This window comes from Leptodactylus fuscus, chromosome 10, assembly GCF_031893055.1.
Source record: "Leptodactylus fuscus isolate aLepFus1 chromosome 10, aLepFus1.hap2, whole genome shotgun sequence".
NCBI lineage: Eukaryota > Metazoa > Chordata > Amphibia > Anura > Leptodactylidae > Leptodactylus > Leptodactylus fuscus.
Genome location: NC_134274.1, coordinates 72,506,749 through 72,519,240, shown reverse-complemented (window position 1 = coordinate 72,519,240; position 12,492 = coordinate 72,506,749). Strand labels below are relative to the sequence as shown.

At 44.0% G+C, this 12,492-nt stretch overlaps 1 protein-coding gene across 1 annotated transcript in view; it reads right to left on the bottom strand.

Annotated features, from left to right (window-relative positions):
• LOC142182941 (uncharacterized) overlaps positions 1 to 11,859 on the bottom strand; it is a 42,741-nt gene extending 30,882 nt beyond the window's left edge. Inside the window, exons 1-8 of the mRNA XM_075257761.1 lie at positions 11,802 to 11,859; positions 8,699 to 8,816; positions 5,238 to 5,399; positions 2,080 to 2,203; positions 1,835 to 1,932; positions 1,181 to 1,292; positions 1,045 to 1,107; positions 131 to 793 (exon numbers count right to left, since the gene is read on the bottom strand). Coding sequence (XP_075113862.1) covers positions 131 to 793; positions 1,045 to 1,107; positions 1,181 to 1,292; positions 1,835 to 1,932; positions 2,080 to 2,203; positions 5,238 to 5,399; positions 8,699 to 8,776 — 1,300 coding nt within the window. The 5' untranslated portion in view covers positions 8,777 to 8,816; positions 11,802 to 11,859. The remainder of the gene's footprint in view (positions 1 to 130; positions 794 to 1,044; positions 1,108 to 1,180; positions 1,293 to 1,834; positions 1,933 to 2,079; positions 2,204 to 5,237; positions 5,400 to 8,698; positions 8,817 to 11,801) is intronic.
• Between the last annotated feature and the right edge of the window lie 633 nt (positions 11,860 to 12,492).

Sequence of the window (12,492 nt, the reverse complement as noted above, 5' to 3'; positions counted from 1 at the left end):
CGGTATGGTTCTTATGAGCAACTAAGTCCAGGTTAAACATTACCATCATTCTGAATATGAAAACAGTTTTTTCTTGTATGAATGATCTGATGTTTCACCAGATAGGCTTTTTGGGTAAAACATTTCCCACATTCTGAACATGAATGTGGTTTGTCCCCTGTGTGATTTTTTTGATGTTCAACAAGATGTGATTTCACAGTAAAGCGTTTTCCACATTCTAGACATGAATATGGCTTCTCTCCTGTGTGAATTCTCTCATGTCTAACAAGATCTGATTTCTGGTTAAAACATTTCCCACACTGCAAACATGAAAATGGCTTCTCTCCGGTGTGAATTCTCTGGTGTCCTCCAAGACTTGATTTCTGAGTAAAACACTTCCCACATTCTGGGCATGAAAATGGCTTCTCTCCTCTGTGATTTTTCTGATGTTGAACAAGGTGTGATCTCTGAATAAAACATTTCCCACATTCTGAACATAAAAAAGGTCTCTCATTTTTGTGAATTCTTGTATGTCTACAAAGACTACATTTAGTCTTAAAATTCTTCCCACATTCAGAACATGTAAATATTTTAACCCCTTGAGAAAGCAAAACTTGTTGATCAATCAGCGGTCGATTAGATGCTGATTCTTTGTGGTCAGTGGGATCGGTAGACACATCTCTTATGTGAAGGTCTGAGGATAATGTTGAGGTAATGGAAGGTTCTTCTAAATATTCTTGTGATAGCTCATTATGTACTACTTTACCACCTGGAAACAAAAGATCTTCCTCCAAGATTTTGGCGAAGTCATCGTCTGGAAAGAAAAACAAATTTCATGATTTTTTTTTCTTCTGCAAAATGCAATGGTAAGTACAACAGTACTTGTGAGAGTTGTAGCAGGCTCTTGGTATCAGCAGTACGGGTGGAAATGTCTTAGTAATGTGGGGGTGCCAGTAATATAGCAGTTTGTGGGAGTGGCCTAGTGACCATAACTTTTTATTAACTGGCTTATTAGGCTTTTCTACTGTATTGTGCAGTAGTTTGGTGAAAAATATTAAGACTTACTTTTGCTATTGGATTGAATGAACTCTATACATGTCCCTGGATAAACGTCTTCTTGTAGTTCCTCTGTAATAAGTAAAGAAGAAGTGTAATATCCCTCTACTATGTGACTTTATAGTATTTAATGTTTATTACTCACCATTGCTGTTATCCGTAGGAATTTCTCCATCCATATGCTGCTGGTTGTCTTCTACAAACATTTCCTCATCTTCTTCTATTACTTCACATTTAATGTCAGACAATTCTTCAATCTAATTCTCCACATAAAGGACAAATAAAACAAAAATAAGAAGACGGCTAAAAAATGGTTAAAAGCTATAACTACCTTTTCATTCACATTATTCATCTGTTTCCTAAACTCAAAATTAAGTGACTTTCTAAGTAATCTGCTACTAGTTGGTGCAGTCAGTGATCACAAACTCTGCTGCTGTTTTTGACATAGATCCTATCACCAATTCTAGAGATATTAGCAGGACAGGGGAGAAGGTTGTATTCATCAGATAAGAGTTAGAAAAACATCCAAGTCTTCAGGTAGGGCAGATCAAACAGGCATATAGGGAAGAAAGCACACTTGGTTGTCTGCAGGTGAAGGGGGTGAATGATACAATAAGGTAATAACTGCAGCGAGGTTGCAGACTACTTATATCATATATACTCCTCAACATCAGAAGAAGGAAGAAGAAATCCCTGATATGCTGGAGAGGGGGAAAGCATATATGAATTGAGCTGTAATACTGCATTCTGGAATCAAAGAACATTCAGCATGTGTTACTGGGTGTGCTCTATTATCTACCGGACAATCCTGTAGGATATTGAGATTTCCCTCTGGCCAATTCTGTGTAAGAAGAGGATACGAGAAGCCGTCTGGTATGTTCTTCATATCGGATCTATCTATAGAAGATGTAAATACAGTGACTAGAAACATTGTTTTAATGTGAACATCAGACTATGGATATGTCGTATGGACCCTTAAATATATGTAACCCTTATACAATGTAACGTATGTACACCTTCCAGCCAATGGAAGTATCTGCTTACACAATGATGTGAGAGCCTGGTGATTCTCCATCATGAAATCCTTGTACTGATCCTTGTGTTCTTCTAAATACTCCCACTCCTCCAAGGAGAAGTATACAGTGACATCCTGACACCGTATAGGAACCTGATACATATAAAAAAATAGGTTCAGTGGGAAAACATTTTAATGTTAAAACTGATTGAATGGCTGGCCAAGGCTGACCAAATCTCGAGGTTCGAGGAACTACTGAGCTGGAGCATATTCACACATGACCGATATAGTAAGATCTGGACGCCTTGGATCTGCTTCCGAAACTCTCGAGTCTACTCTGACAAGATGATTCGACGATCTTCTGACCAGTCTCTGCTGCCTGATGTGCCCAGACCACCACAATTCAGACTCTTTCCCCACCCCCCTACTTCCTTATTATCCTTCTGCATTTATCTCCACCCCCTCTCAATGGCTGATACTGTCTTTCCCTCCCCCTCTTCCCTGAGATTATTCCACAATCTCCCTATCACTCTATGATCCATATATTAGCAGTCTGACTATTGATTGTTTGTCACGATTTTATTATCTACCACTATTTTGCAGGTGCTTGTACTCTCCTGTTTTCTTCACATATTTTGACAATTGAATTTTTATTCACAGTTCTTTCTTCTTATGTGATTTTTCCTTATTGTATAACCAAAAAATGTTCAATAAAATTTGATTTAAAAAAACAAAAAAAAAAAGTTTGCTGTAGTGTAAAGGGAAGTCTAATCTTCAGGCGTCATGTCATATAGAGCAGGTGGAGCTGAGCAGATCTTAGATTTACTATAACTTGTCATTTATTCATGTGTATGTTGCTCTTTATAAACTAGGAAACAGTCATCTAGACATCGGGGTGGTCCTATCAGTGACTGACTGCCTCTCCTATGACTGTGCCAATCAGCTATAGGACCACCCATATGACTAGCTGACTGATTCTACGCAAAGTTATAAATGCTATGGAGCTTTACTCTTTTGCAGTGAGTCCTGAATACCAATCTTGACAGTGAATTCTAAATTTTCCCTTTGCTTTTTCTTTTGTAGAGACTTTAACTCCATGATATACTACCAAAGACCTGCAGATTCCTTGATACTTGCACAGACCTGACAGAGTGCTCTAAATAGTTTGCGAATCCATAATAGCATAAATTGTATATTATGCCACTTTCTAGAATTGGTTGAAGGACAGGTGATGTGGTTGTGAGAGTTTTGATTCTGTGGTGAAATGTGTTCCTTTGTCTTTCCTGGTGAGTATTGTCATGTCTGATAGGAAATTCTCAAGATTGTATTGGCACTGAGCCAGAGTCTCCTATCATGGATATGGAGTTCAAGTTACTAACGCTGACATATAAAGCCATTCACAACCTGTCCCCTCCATATATCTCTGAACTAATCTCCCACTACCTGCCCACACGTAACCTCAGATCCTCCAGTGACCTCCTACTCCGCTCTGCTCTCATCCGCTCCTCACACAACCGTCTCCAAGATTTCTCCCGTGCATCCCCCATACTCTAGAACTCCTTACCAAGACACATAAGACTGACCCCCACAATCACAGGCTTCAAGAAGGCCCTGAAGACTCACCTATTCAGGAAGGCCTACAACCTCCAATAACACTACTATCACCACATCCCCATCTGTACGGCCTCTCCCTCACCTTCTGTCTCTACCCCCCTTCCCTCATAGATTGTAAGCCCTCGCAGGCAGGGCCCTCTACCCCACTGTGCCAGTCGGTCATTGTTAGTATTATAGCTACCTGTATATTCTGTGTATTGTATGTAACCCCCAAATGTAAAGTGCCATGGAATTAATGGTGCTATATAAATAAACAATAATAGTAATAATGGACATAATATTTTCTGTCACAATGCGACTAGTCTGTGATATGTGCAATTGTTTCTAGATATTATCCCAAAACAAAAACTGATTCCTGAACTAGCAGATGCCAAACTAATGTAGTTTCTGGTGACTGCGGCTGAAATTTCTCAACCTGACCCATCACATTTTCTGCAGACACAAGTAAGCCATCAACCACTGCAAATGATACTGACTTCTACCTTGCTTGTGATCTTTCAATGCATTGCTGCTTAGTAAACTACACACATACATCAAGGAATACAGAGTTTCTCATTCTTATTCAAAGCAGAAATGTGAGACCCACTTCCTGCTACACTGCACCAAATACTCAGCTGTGAGGGCTGTCTACTAGCAAAGACTCTCTGCCCACATCCCAGACTTCATATTTGCAGACAAGAAGATGAAACTCTACATCCTACTGGGAGAAGAAGAGGCCACTGTGGAGATCGCTGCCCAAAACGTGTCCAGCTGTCACCAAACAAAAGGAAGATAAGACTCCACGGACTGTTATACCCCAAACCACCCACCCCCACCTCCCCATATAGCGGCCACCAACTTAGAGGAACATGAGACTCCACGGACTGTTATACCCCAAATCAACCCCCCCACCCCCCCATACACACAACTCCCCCCGACTCCAACTCCCCCCCCCCACACTTTGGGCTAGTTCACACATGGGCAAAGACGCTGATTTTGACAGCGGATTTCGCTTCAAAATTAGCCTCTTTACAATGGAGCCCTATGTGAACAGCTAGCTTTTTTTTCCTGCTAGCTTTTTCTTCTGCTAGCTTTTTTTTCTGCTAGTTTTTTTTCAGCTAGCAGAAAAAAGAAGCGACATGACCTTTCTTCAGGCGTTTTCCGCCTGAAGAAAGCAATAGAAGTGAATGGGAGGCGAAAAGCCCATTCTCTTTATGGGAGGGGAAAACAGCCTGGCTTTTTTTGGAAGCAGTTTTTACAAAAAAAAAAGCTCCAAAAAAAGCTTTTTCAGGACCAAAATAAGCCAGGTGGTTTTTACGTGTGAACTAACCCGTTACAATCCTACAGTAGCCTTGGAAGTCTCTCGCTTTACAACCCTAGGATACTAAATATATGTCTCAGGGAAATAATCTGCTAGTGGACACCTCTGACTGATGCTGATCTCCCAGAGAACAAAAGGATCCATCAAAATTTCAAGATTCAAAATCCATCTGGCCGCTTATCAGGAGGCTCACATATACCAGACACACTAGGTCAGGCCCATGGTATGTCCACCTTTATTGTGTAAAGCCTTAGCAGACCCAGCAGCGCTCACCTCTCCACTCAAAAGCTCAATGATCTTGTCGGTAAGGTTCAGGATCTTCTGTTTATTGCTTCTGTCATTCAATAGTGATTGAGGTGGAAACTTTGTGATGGGGATCTGGATGGTGCTCCTTTCTTCACCATCATCGGATATCGTCTTCACCATTATGTACTCCTTTGCACGGAGAGAAAGAGAATTATTTCACTTTAACCTCTTATTGAGCAGGCTGGTTGGGGTCTGAAAGTGTTTTTCTCCCAGTAGGGTGTGGGGACTTTTCTCCTGTTCAGTGTCTGAATATTGCAAGTTCCCCTGAGTGCTCCATATGAATACACATGCTTGGCAGCTCCATTGAAGTCTATAAAACTGCCAGAGAACACTGCCTTGGCAGACCCATAGAAGTGAATAGAGTAGTATCTGTACAGGTGCACCACATGGAGCATTTGGGGAAACTTTTGGACCCCCCTTTCATGATCTCTGCAGGTCCCAGTGGTCAGATTCCCAATAATCAGAACTCAATAGATAATATAATTTTTCTATTTTATTGTTGCATTCCAAAAGTCTCTTATTTTTCTATCAACAGCTGAATGATAGCTTGTTTGTGTGGGAGGAGTTGTATTTCTTAATGGCACCATTTTGTACACATAAATTTAAAGGGATTCAATCATTAAAATGGAATTCTTTAAGACTAATACGTAGGAATAGCCTTAGGCTATTCTTCTCCTACCTTTAGATGTCTTCTTTGTGCCTCCATTCTGTAGATATCCCAGTTTTCATTGTTATACAAAAGAGTTCTCTCGCAGCACTGGGGGTGGTCCCCAGCGCTCAAACAGCACTCGGGGCATCCCCTGTGCCGCAGGAAAACTCTCCAGCGACAGCCTCTTCTTCTTCTGGCAAACCATCTCCACGACAACTTCTTCCGATGGCTTCTTTTGGCTTTAAATGGCACGCATGCACGCCATCAGGCAGAGCCAACTGCGCATGTCTGCATCCATTTTCTTATGGCTGCTTACACAAGCGCACTGTGTAAGTGGCTATAAGAAAATGGCCGCAGGCATGAAGGCGCATGTGTACCATTTAAAGCCAGAAAAAGCCAAGAAGTCGCAGAGGGCGTGCCAGAAGAAGAAGAGGCCATCGCAGGAGAGTTTTCTTGCAGTACTGGGGACACCCCAGTGCTGTTTGAGCGCTGGGGGCCGCCCCCAGTGCTACGAGAAAACTCATTTGCATAAAGATGAAAAATGAGATATCTACGGAACGGCGGCACGGAGAAAGCATCTAAAGGTAGGAGAAGAATAGCCTTAAGAAAGGCTATTCCTACTTGTTCTAAAGAATTCCATTTTAATGATTGAATACCTTTAACCCCTTCCCGACATCTGCCGTTGTAGTGTGGTGCATGCCGGGTGTTTAACTATGGCGGCCGCTATAGCCACCGGGTGTCTACTGTTTTATACAGTAGACAACCAGCGGTAATGTCCCCGGTTGGTGCCTGGACCGATTGGGGACATTGACCCTTCCGGTGCCTCAGTCAAAGCTGACCGAGGTGCCATTTTCCTTGTGATCGCCGGAACCTGGAGTAAGTAGCGGGGCCGGCGTCACGTTGCTATGACAGCCAGGAGCCTTGTGAAGGCTCCCCAGCCTGTCATTATTTTGCTTCTATTGCAGGCTATGCTACATAGCCTGCAAACAGAAGTGCCGGTATTTTACAGTGCATTAGCATTGTAATGCATTGCATTAGTGATCAGACCCCATGGGGTCCAAGACCCCCTAGGGGGTTTAATAAATGCAAAAAAGTAAAAAAAAAATTAAAATTAAAAGTTCAAATCACCCCCTTTTCCTAAAACACATATAAAAGTGCTTAAATACTGTGAAACACATACACATTAGGTATTCCTGTGTCCGAAATCGCCCGCTCTACAAATCTATAAAAATATTTTTCCTGTTCAGTAAACGCCGTAGCAGGAAAAAGAGTCAAAAGTGCCAAAACGGCATTTTTTTCTCGTTTTGCCTCTGATAAAAATTTGAACAAAAAGTGATCAAAGCATAAGCAATTCCCCAAAATGGTAGAACTGAAAAGTACACCCGGCCCCGCAAAAACGACGCCCTATGCATCCCCGTACACAGACGAAATAAAAAAATGTCAGAATATGGCGACTTTTAGAAAAAAAATTTTTTAACACAGTTTTGAATTTTTTTTAAGGAGTTAAAATGTAAATAAAAGCATATAAATTTGGTATCGCCGGAGTCATAACGAAACACAGAATACAGGGGACATGTCATTTTGGCTGCACAGTGAACGCCGTAAAACCAAAGCCCGTAAGAAAGTCGCAGAAATGCATTTTTTCTTCAAATCCACCCCATTCTGAATTTTTTTCCAGCTTCCCAGTATATTATATAGAATAATTAATGGTGGCATCAGGAAGAAAAATTTGTCCTGCAAAGATTAAGACATCATATGGCTCTGGGAGCGGAGAAATAAAAAACTGTAGAATCACTGTGCAACAATAATGTGTTGTCTTGATATGTGGGTAGCTACAGTTAGCTAATGCCACATTTATATAGGAGATTTACACTGCCTTCCTCCTGGCTTTCAGAGCAGGTTATGTCAGTTCAGTTCTGATGATCATGTACATCAGATTTTTTACAAATTTTTTGCACTTGATTTTTAACATTTATTTGCCTTTTCTGGTCATGCCCTCATTTAAAGGGGCTCTATCAGCAAAATCATGCTGCTAGAGCCCCACATATGCGTGAATAGTCTTTAAAAAGGCTATTCAGGCACCGTAAAAGTTATATTAAACTACCCCCCAGTTTTAAAATAATACCCTAAAAAAGAATGTGCTCTACTTACGGATCATGCATGCTGGGCGGGCATTCAGGGTGCGTTGTCATCTTCATCCACGCCTCCTCTTCCTCCGACGTCCTCCGGTCCCGTCCTCCTCCGGCGCTCGCGAGCGGATTCTGATATAAAAAAAATAGCCTGGGCGCATGCGCAGTAGCTGTAGTAGAAACCGCATGCTATTGCGCATGCGCCCAGGCCATTTTGTTAATATCAGTGTCCGCTCGCAAGCGCCGGAGAAGGACGGGACCTGAGGACGTCGGAGGAAGAAGAGGCGTAGATGAAGATGAAGACACACCCTGAATGCCCGCCCAGCATGCACGATGCGTAAGTAGATATTCTTTTTTAGGGTTTTATTTTAAAACGGGGGGGGGGGGGAAATGGCAGTTTAATATAACTTTTACGGTGCCTGAATAGTCTTTTTAAAGGCTATTCACACATATGTGGGGCTCTAGCAGCATGATTTTGCTGATAGAGCCCCTTTAATGTTTTCTTACAGAAGAACTTGTGTACGCTTGTTCACATAACATAAGATTTTCATGAATCCTTTAATTTCTTGGAAATAAGTGATAATAGTTAATAATTCCTAGAACAGAGTAGATAAGAGGGAGCGATGCAGCAGCTTTCCCATATTCCTCACCTCTCCAGTCAGCAGGTAGATGATCTCTAGAGTGAGGTTCAATATCCTCTCCGCCATGTGTTTTCTGTTCTTGTCCATCCTTGGTGGCTGTCAGGAGAAAACTCCTCAATCTCAGCAACTTAGAGGGGAGAAAAAAAGGGGAACTTCTAAGAAGTGAAAGTCTCTGATGTGTAATGATTATATGATGGGATGGGCGATAAGTATTGGATGTGCAGGGGTGTGACACACAGGACCCCCCACAGCCATCAATGGGGCGGTGCTGCACTACTTAGGCCTGGTTCACATCTGTGTTCAGTATTCTGTTCGGGGAGTCCGCTTGCTTTAAAAAGCGGTAAGCAATCAACAGACCCTATAGACTATAATGGGGTCCTTGTGTTTTCTGCACGTTGTCCGCACCAATCATGCGGAGAGAAGAGTACTGCTTGAAGTACTTTTCTCTCTGCATGATTCGTGTGGACACAGCGTGGAAAACACAAGGACCCCATTATAGTATATGGGGTCCGTGTGCTTTCATTGCTCACCGCTTTTTAATGAGTTCGATATTCCGTTTAGGCATACCTCCCAACCGTCCCAATTTCCGCGGGACATTCACGATTTGGGTGACGTGTCCCGTGGTCCCGGTTGGAATGTCCCGATTTCAACTCAGATCTCTGTCCAGAGGACGCAGATCTGAGTTGAACACATTTCAGCTCCTTGCTTCGCCGCTGCATGCCAGCTACTGGCTTTGTAGACGCGATGTGATGACGTCACATCATGTCTACAACTGTGCGCCAGTGAGAGAGAGGCGCGCAGAGAGCGGCGCAGGAACTAGGAGAAGGTAAGTGTAATGTGTACACTCAGGTGGAACGTGAAACTGGGGGCAGATGAAGTTGAGGACGGTATGACACTGGGGGCAGAGATGGAGGGAACATGAATCTGGGGGCGCTTTCCTGTGGGAGTTAACCCCTTTATTCTTGTGCGCATATTGTCATTCACTCATTTCCATTTTCCCCACCTGGGGAGCGGGTTTCCGGATAGCGGCGGCAGAGGAAATTGGACCCCTCTTGACCTGCTGGACTTTGTCTTTATTGATTTTTTGCATCAAACATACAGAGCTTGAAAAAGGCCTATTGTGGCCGAAAACGTTTGCTCCATCACGCTCTACCAATAAAACACGTTTATTTGGTGGCACATATTTGTGTGAAGCTCTCTTCTTTGATATTGAATACGGGGTGGGACCCTAGCTTCAAACACTGGGACATCGACTGTATCCCTGCGAAAATGAATCTGGGGGCAGAGATGGAGGGGACATGAATCTGGGGGCAGAGATGGAGGGGACATGAATCTGGGGGCAGAGATGGAGGGGACATGAATCTGGGGGCAGAGATGGAGGGGACATGAATCTGGGGGCAGAGATGGAGGGGGGACATGAATCTGGGGGCAGAGATGGAGGGGGGACATGAATCTGGGGGCAGAGATGGAGGGGGGACATGAATCTGGGGGCAGAGATGGAGGGGGGACATGAATCTGGGGGCAGAGATGGAGGGGGGACATGAATCTGGGGGCAGAGATGGAGGGGGAACATGAATCTGGGGGCAGAGATGGAGGGGGGACATGAATCTGGGGACAGAGATGGAGGGGGGACATGAATCTGGGGGCAGAGATGGAGGGGGGACATGAATCTGGGGGCAGAGATGGAGGGGGGACATGAATCTGGGGGCAGAGATGGAGGGGGGACATGAATCTGGGGGCAGAGATGGAGGGGGGACATGAATCTGGGGGCAGAGATGGAGGGGGGACATGAATCTGGGGACAGAGATGGAGGGGGGACATGAATCTGGGGGCAGAGATGGAGGGGGGACATGAATCTGGGGGCAGAGATGTAGGGGGACATGAATCTGGGGGCAGAGATGGAGGGGGGACATGAATCTGGGGGCAGAGATGGAGGGGGGACATGAATCTGGGGGCAGAGATGGGGGGACATGAAACTGGGGGCAGAGATGGGGGGACATGAATCTGGGGGCAGAGATGGGGGGACATGAATCTGGGGGCAGAGATGGGGGACATGAATCTGGGGACAGAGATGGGGGACATGAATCTGGGGACAGAGATGGGGGACATGAATCTGGGGGCAGAGATGGGGGACATGAATCTGGAGGCAGAGATGGGGGACATGAATCTGGAGGCAGAGATGGGGGACATGAATCTGGGGGCAGAGATGGAGGGACATGAATCTGGGGGCAGAGATGGAGGGGGATGAATCTGGGGACAGAGATGGAGGGGGCATGAATCTGGGGACAGAGATGGAGGGGGGACATGAAACTGGGGGCAGAGATGGGGGGACATGAATCTGGGGGCAGAGATGGAGGGAACATGAATCTGGGGACAGAGATGGAGGGACATGAAACTGGGGGCAGAGATGGGGGGACATGAATCTGGGGACAGAGATGGGGGACATGAATCTGGGGACAGAGATGGGGGACATGAATCTGGGGACAGAGATGGGGGACATGAATCTGGGGGCAGAGATGGAGGGGACATGAATCTGGGGGAAGAGATGGAGGGGACATGAATCTGGGGGCAGAGATGGAGGGGGGACATGAAACTGGGGCAGAGATGGAGGGGGGACATGAAACTGGGGGCAGATGAAGGGTGTATATGAAACTGGGGGCAGAGATGAAGGGGGGACATATAATTTACGGGTGACTGTAGGAGGATTATACTGTGTGCGGGCACATGAAAAATTAATGAGAATGGGCGGAGTCAACACAAAAGTGGGCAAGGCTAAATTTACCACGGCGCCGCACATTTTGTCCCTCTTTCGGTTCTTCAAAAGTTGGGAGGTATGCATTTAGGGGGTCCCCAAGCGGACTCCCCGAGCCCAGATGTGAACACGGCCTTACACTTGTGGCTACAGTATATACAGCAAGTGAGCAATAAGGCCCCTCAGCACTTCCAAGAAGCCAAAGGGCCAAAGCATTAATGTCATTACCTACCTAGTTCAAATATAGAAATAAATATTATATAGACATGTTACAGGCATATACTATATAATATACATGCTATAGCTGTATGTAATACACAAGACACTATCTCATTCTAACAATGGATACAAGTCACTTACCCTGATTTTCAATCCTAATGACTAAAGGACCTGTCATGATGTCACAGTCATGTGATCCATTTACCCAGAAGGCAATCACTGGTCAGGTGACTGTGACATCATCAAAGGTCCTGTAGCCCTGGAATATATAACGCTGTGAACGCTGATCCGCTGTGGACTCCTGACAATCTGTAATTTCCCCCTAGAGATACAGTTTTCAGTAGAAGGACCAGGTCCCTTAGCCCACTAGGATTTAGCCTGTTTTATACAAGAAAACTAAATCCTATTTGGCTAATGGACATGTAATGTATATATAGAAGTGTAATGGTGTTTTTTTTTTTTGTTTTTACACAAGCTAGCATAAGAAGAGGCAGCAGAATTGATCCATTAGAAGGTGAAATTTTCTTATTATTTAAATAACAACATTTTAAAAACAATACAAAAACAGAACTAAATAAACATCTCAACATTTTAAACATTACTTTTCGCAATAAAGTGCCCTTTACATTACAAACAAAAACTGTACAGCAAATCAATTACTTTTTGCATTTTTTGCACAGAAACTCCTTGGTTGTTTCCCGTTTGTCTTTTGGTGATACACCTGCACAAGAAAAATGAAGCCACATCTGACATTGGTCACACTGGATCATTGATTCCTGGGAATACATATGACAAATGCAAAAAGTTGTAAGACGCACTTTTTTTGCTGTTG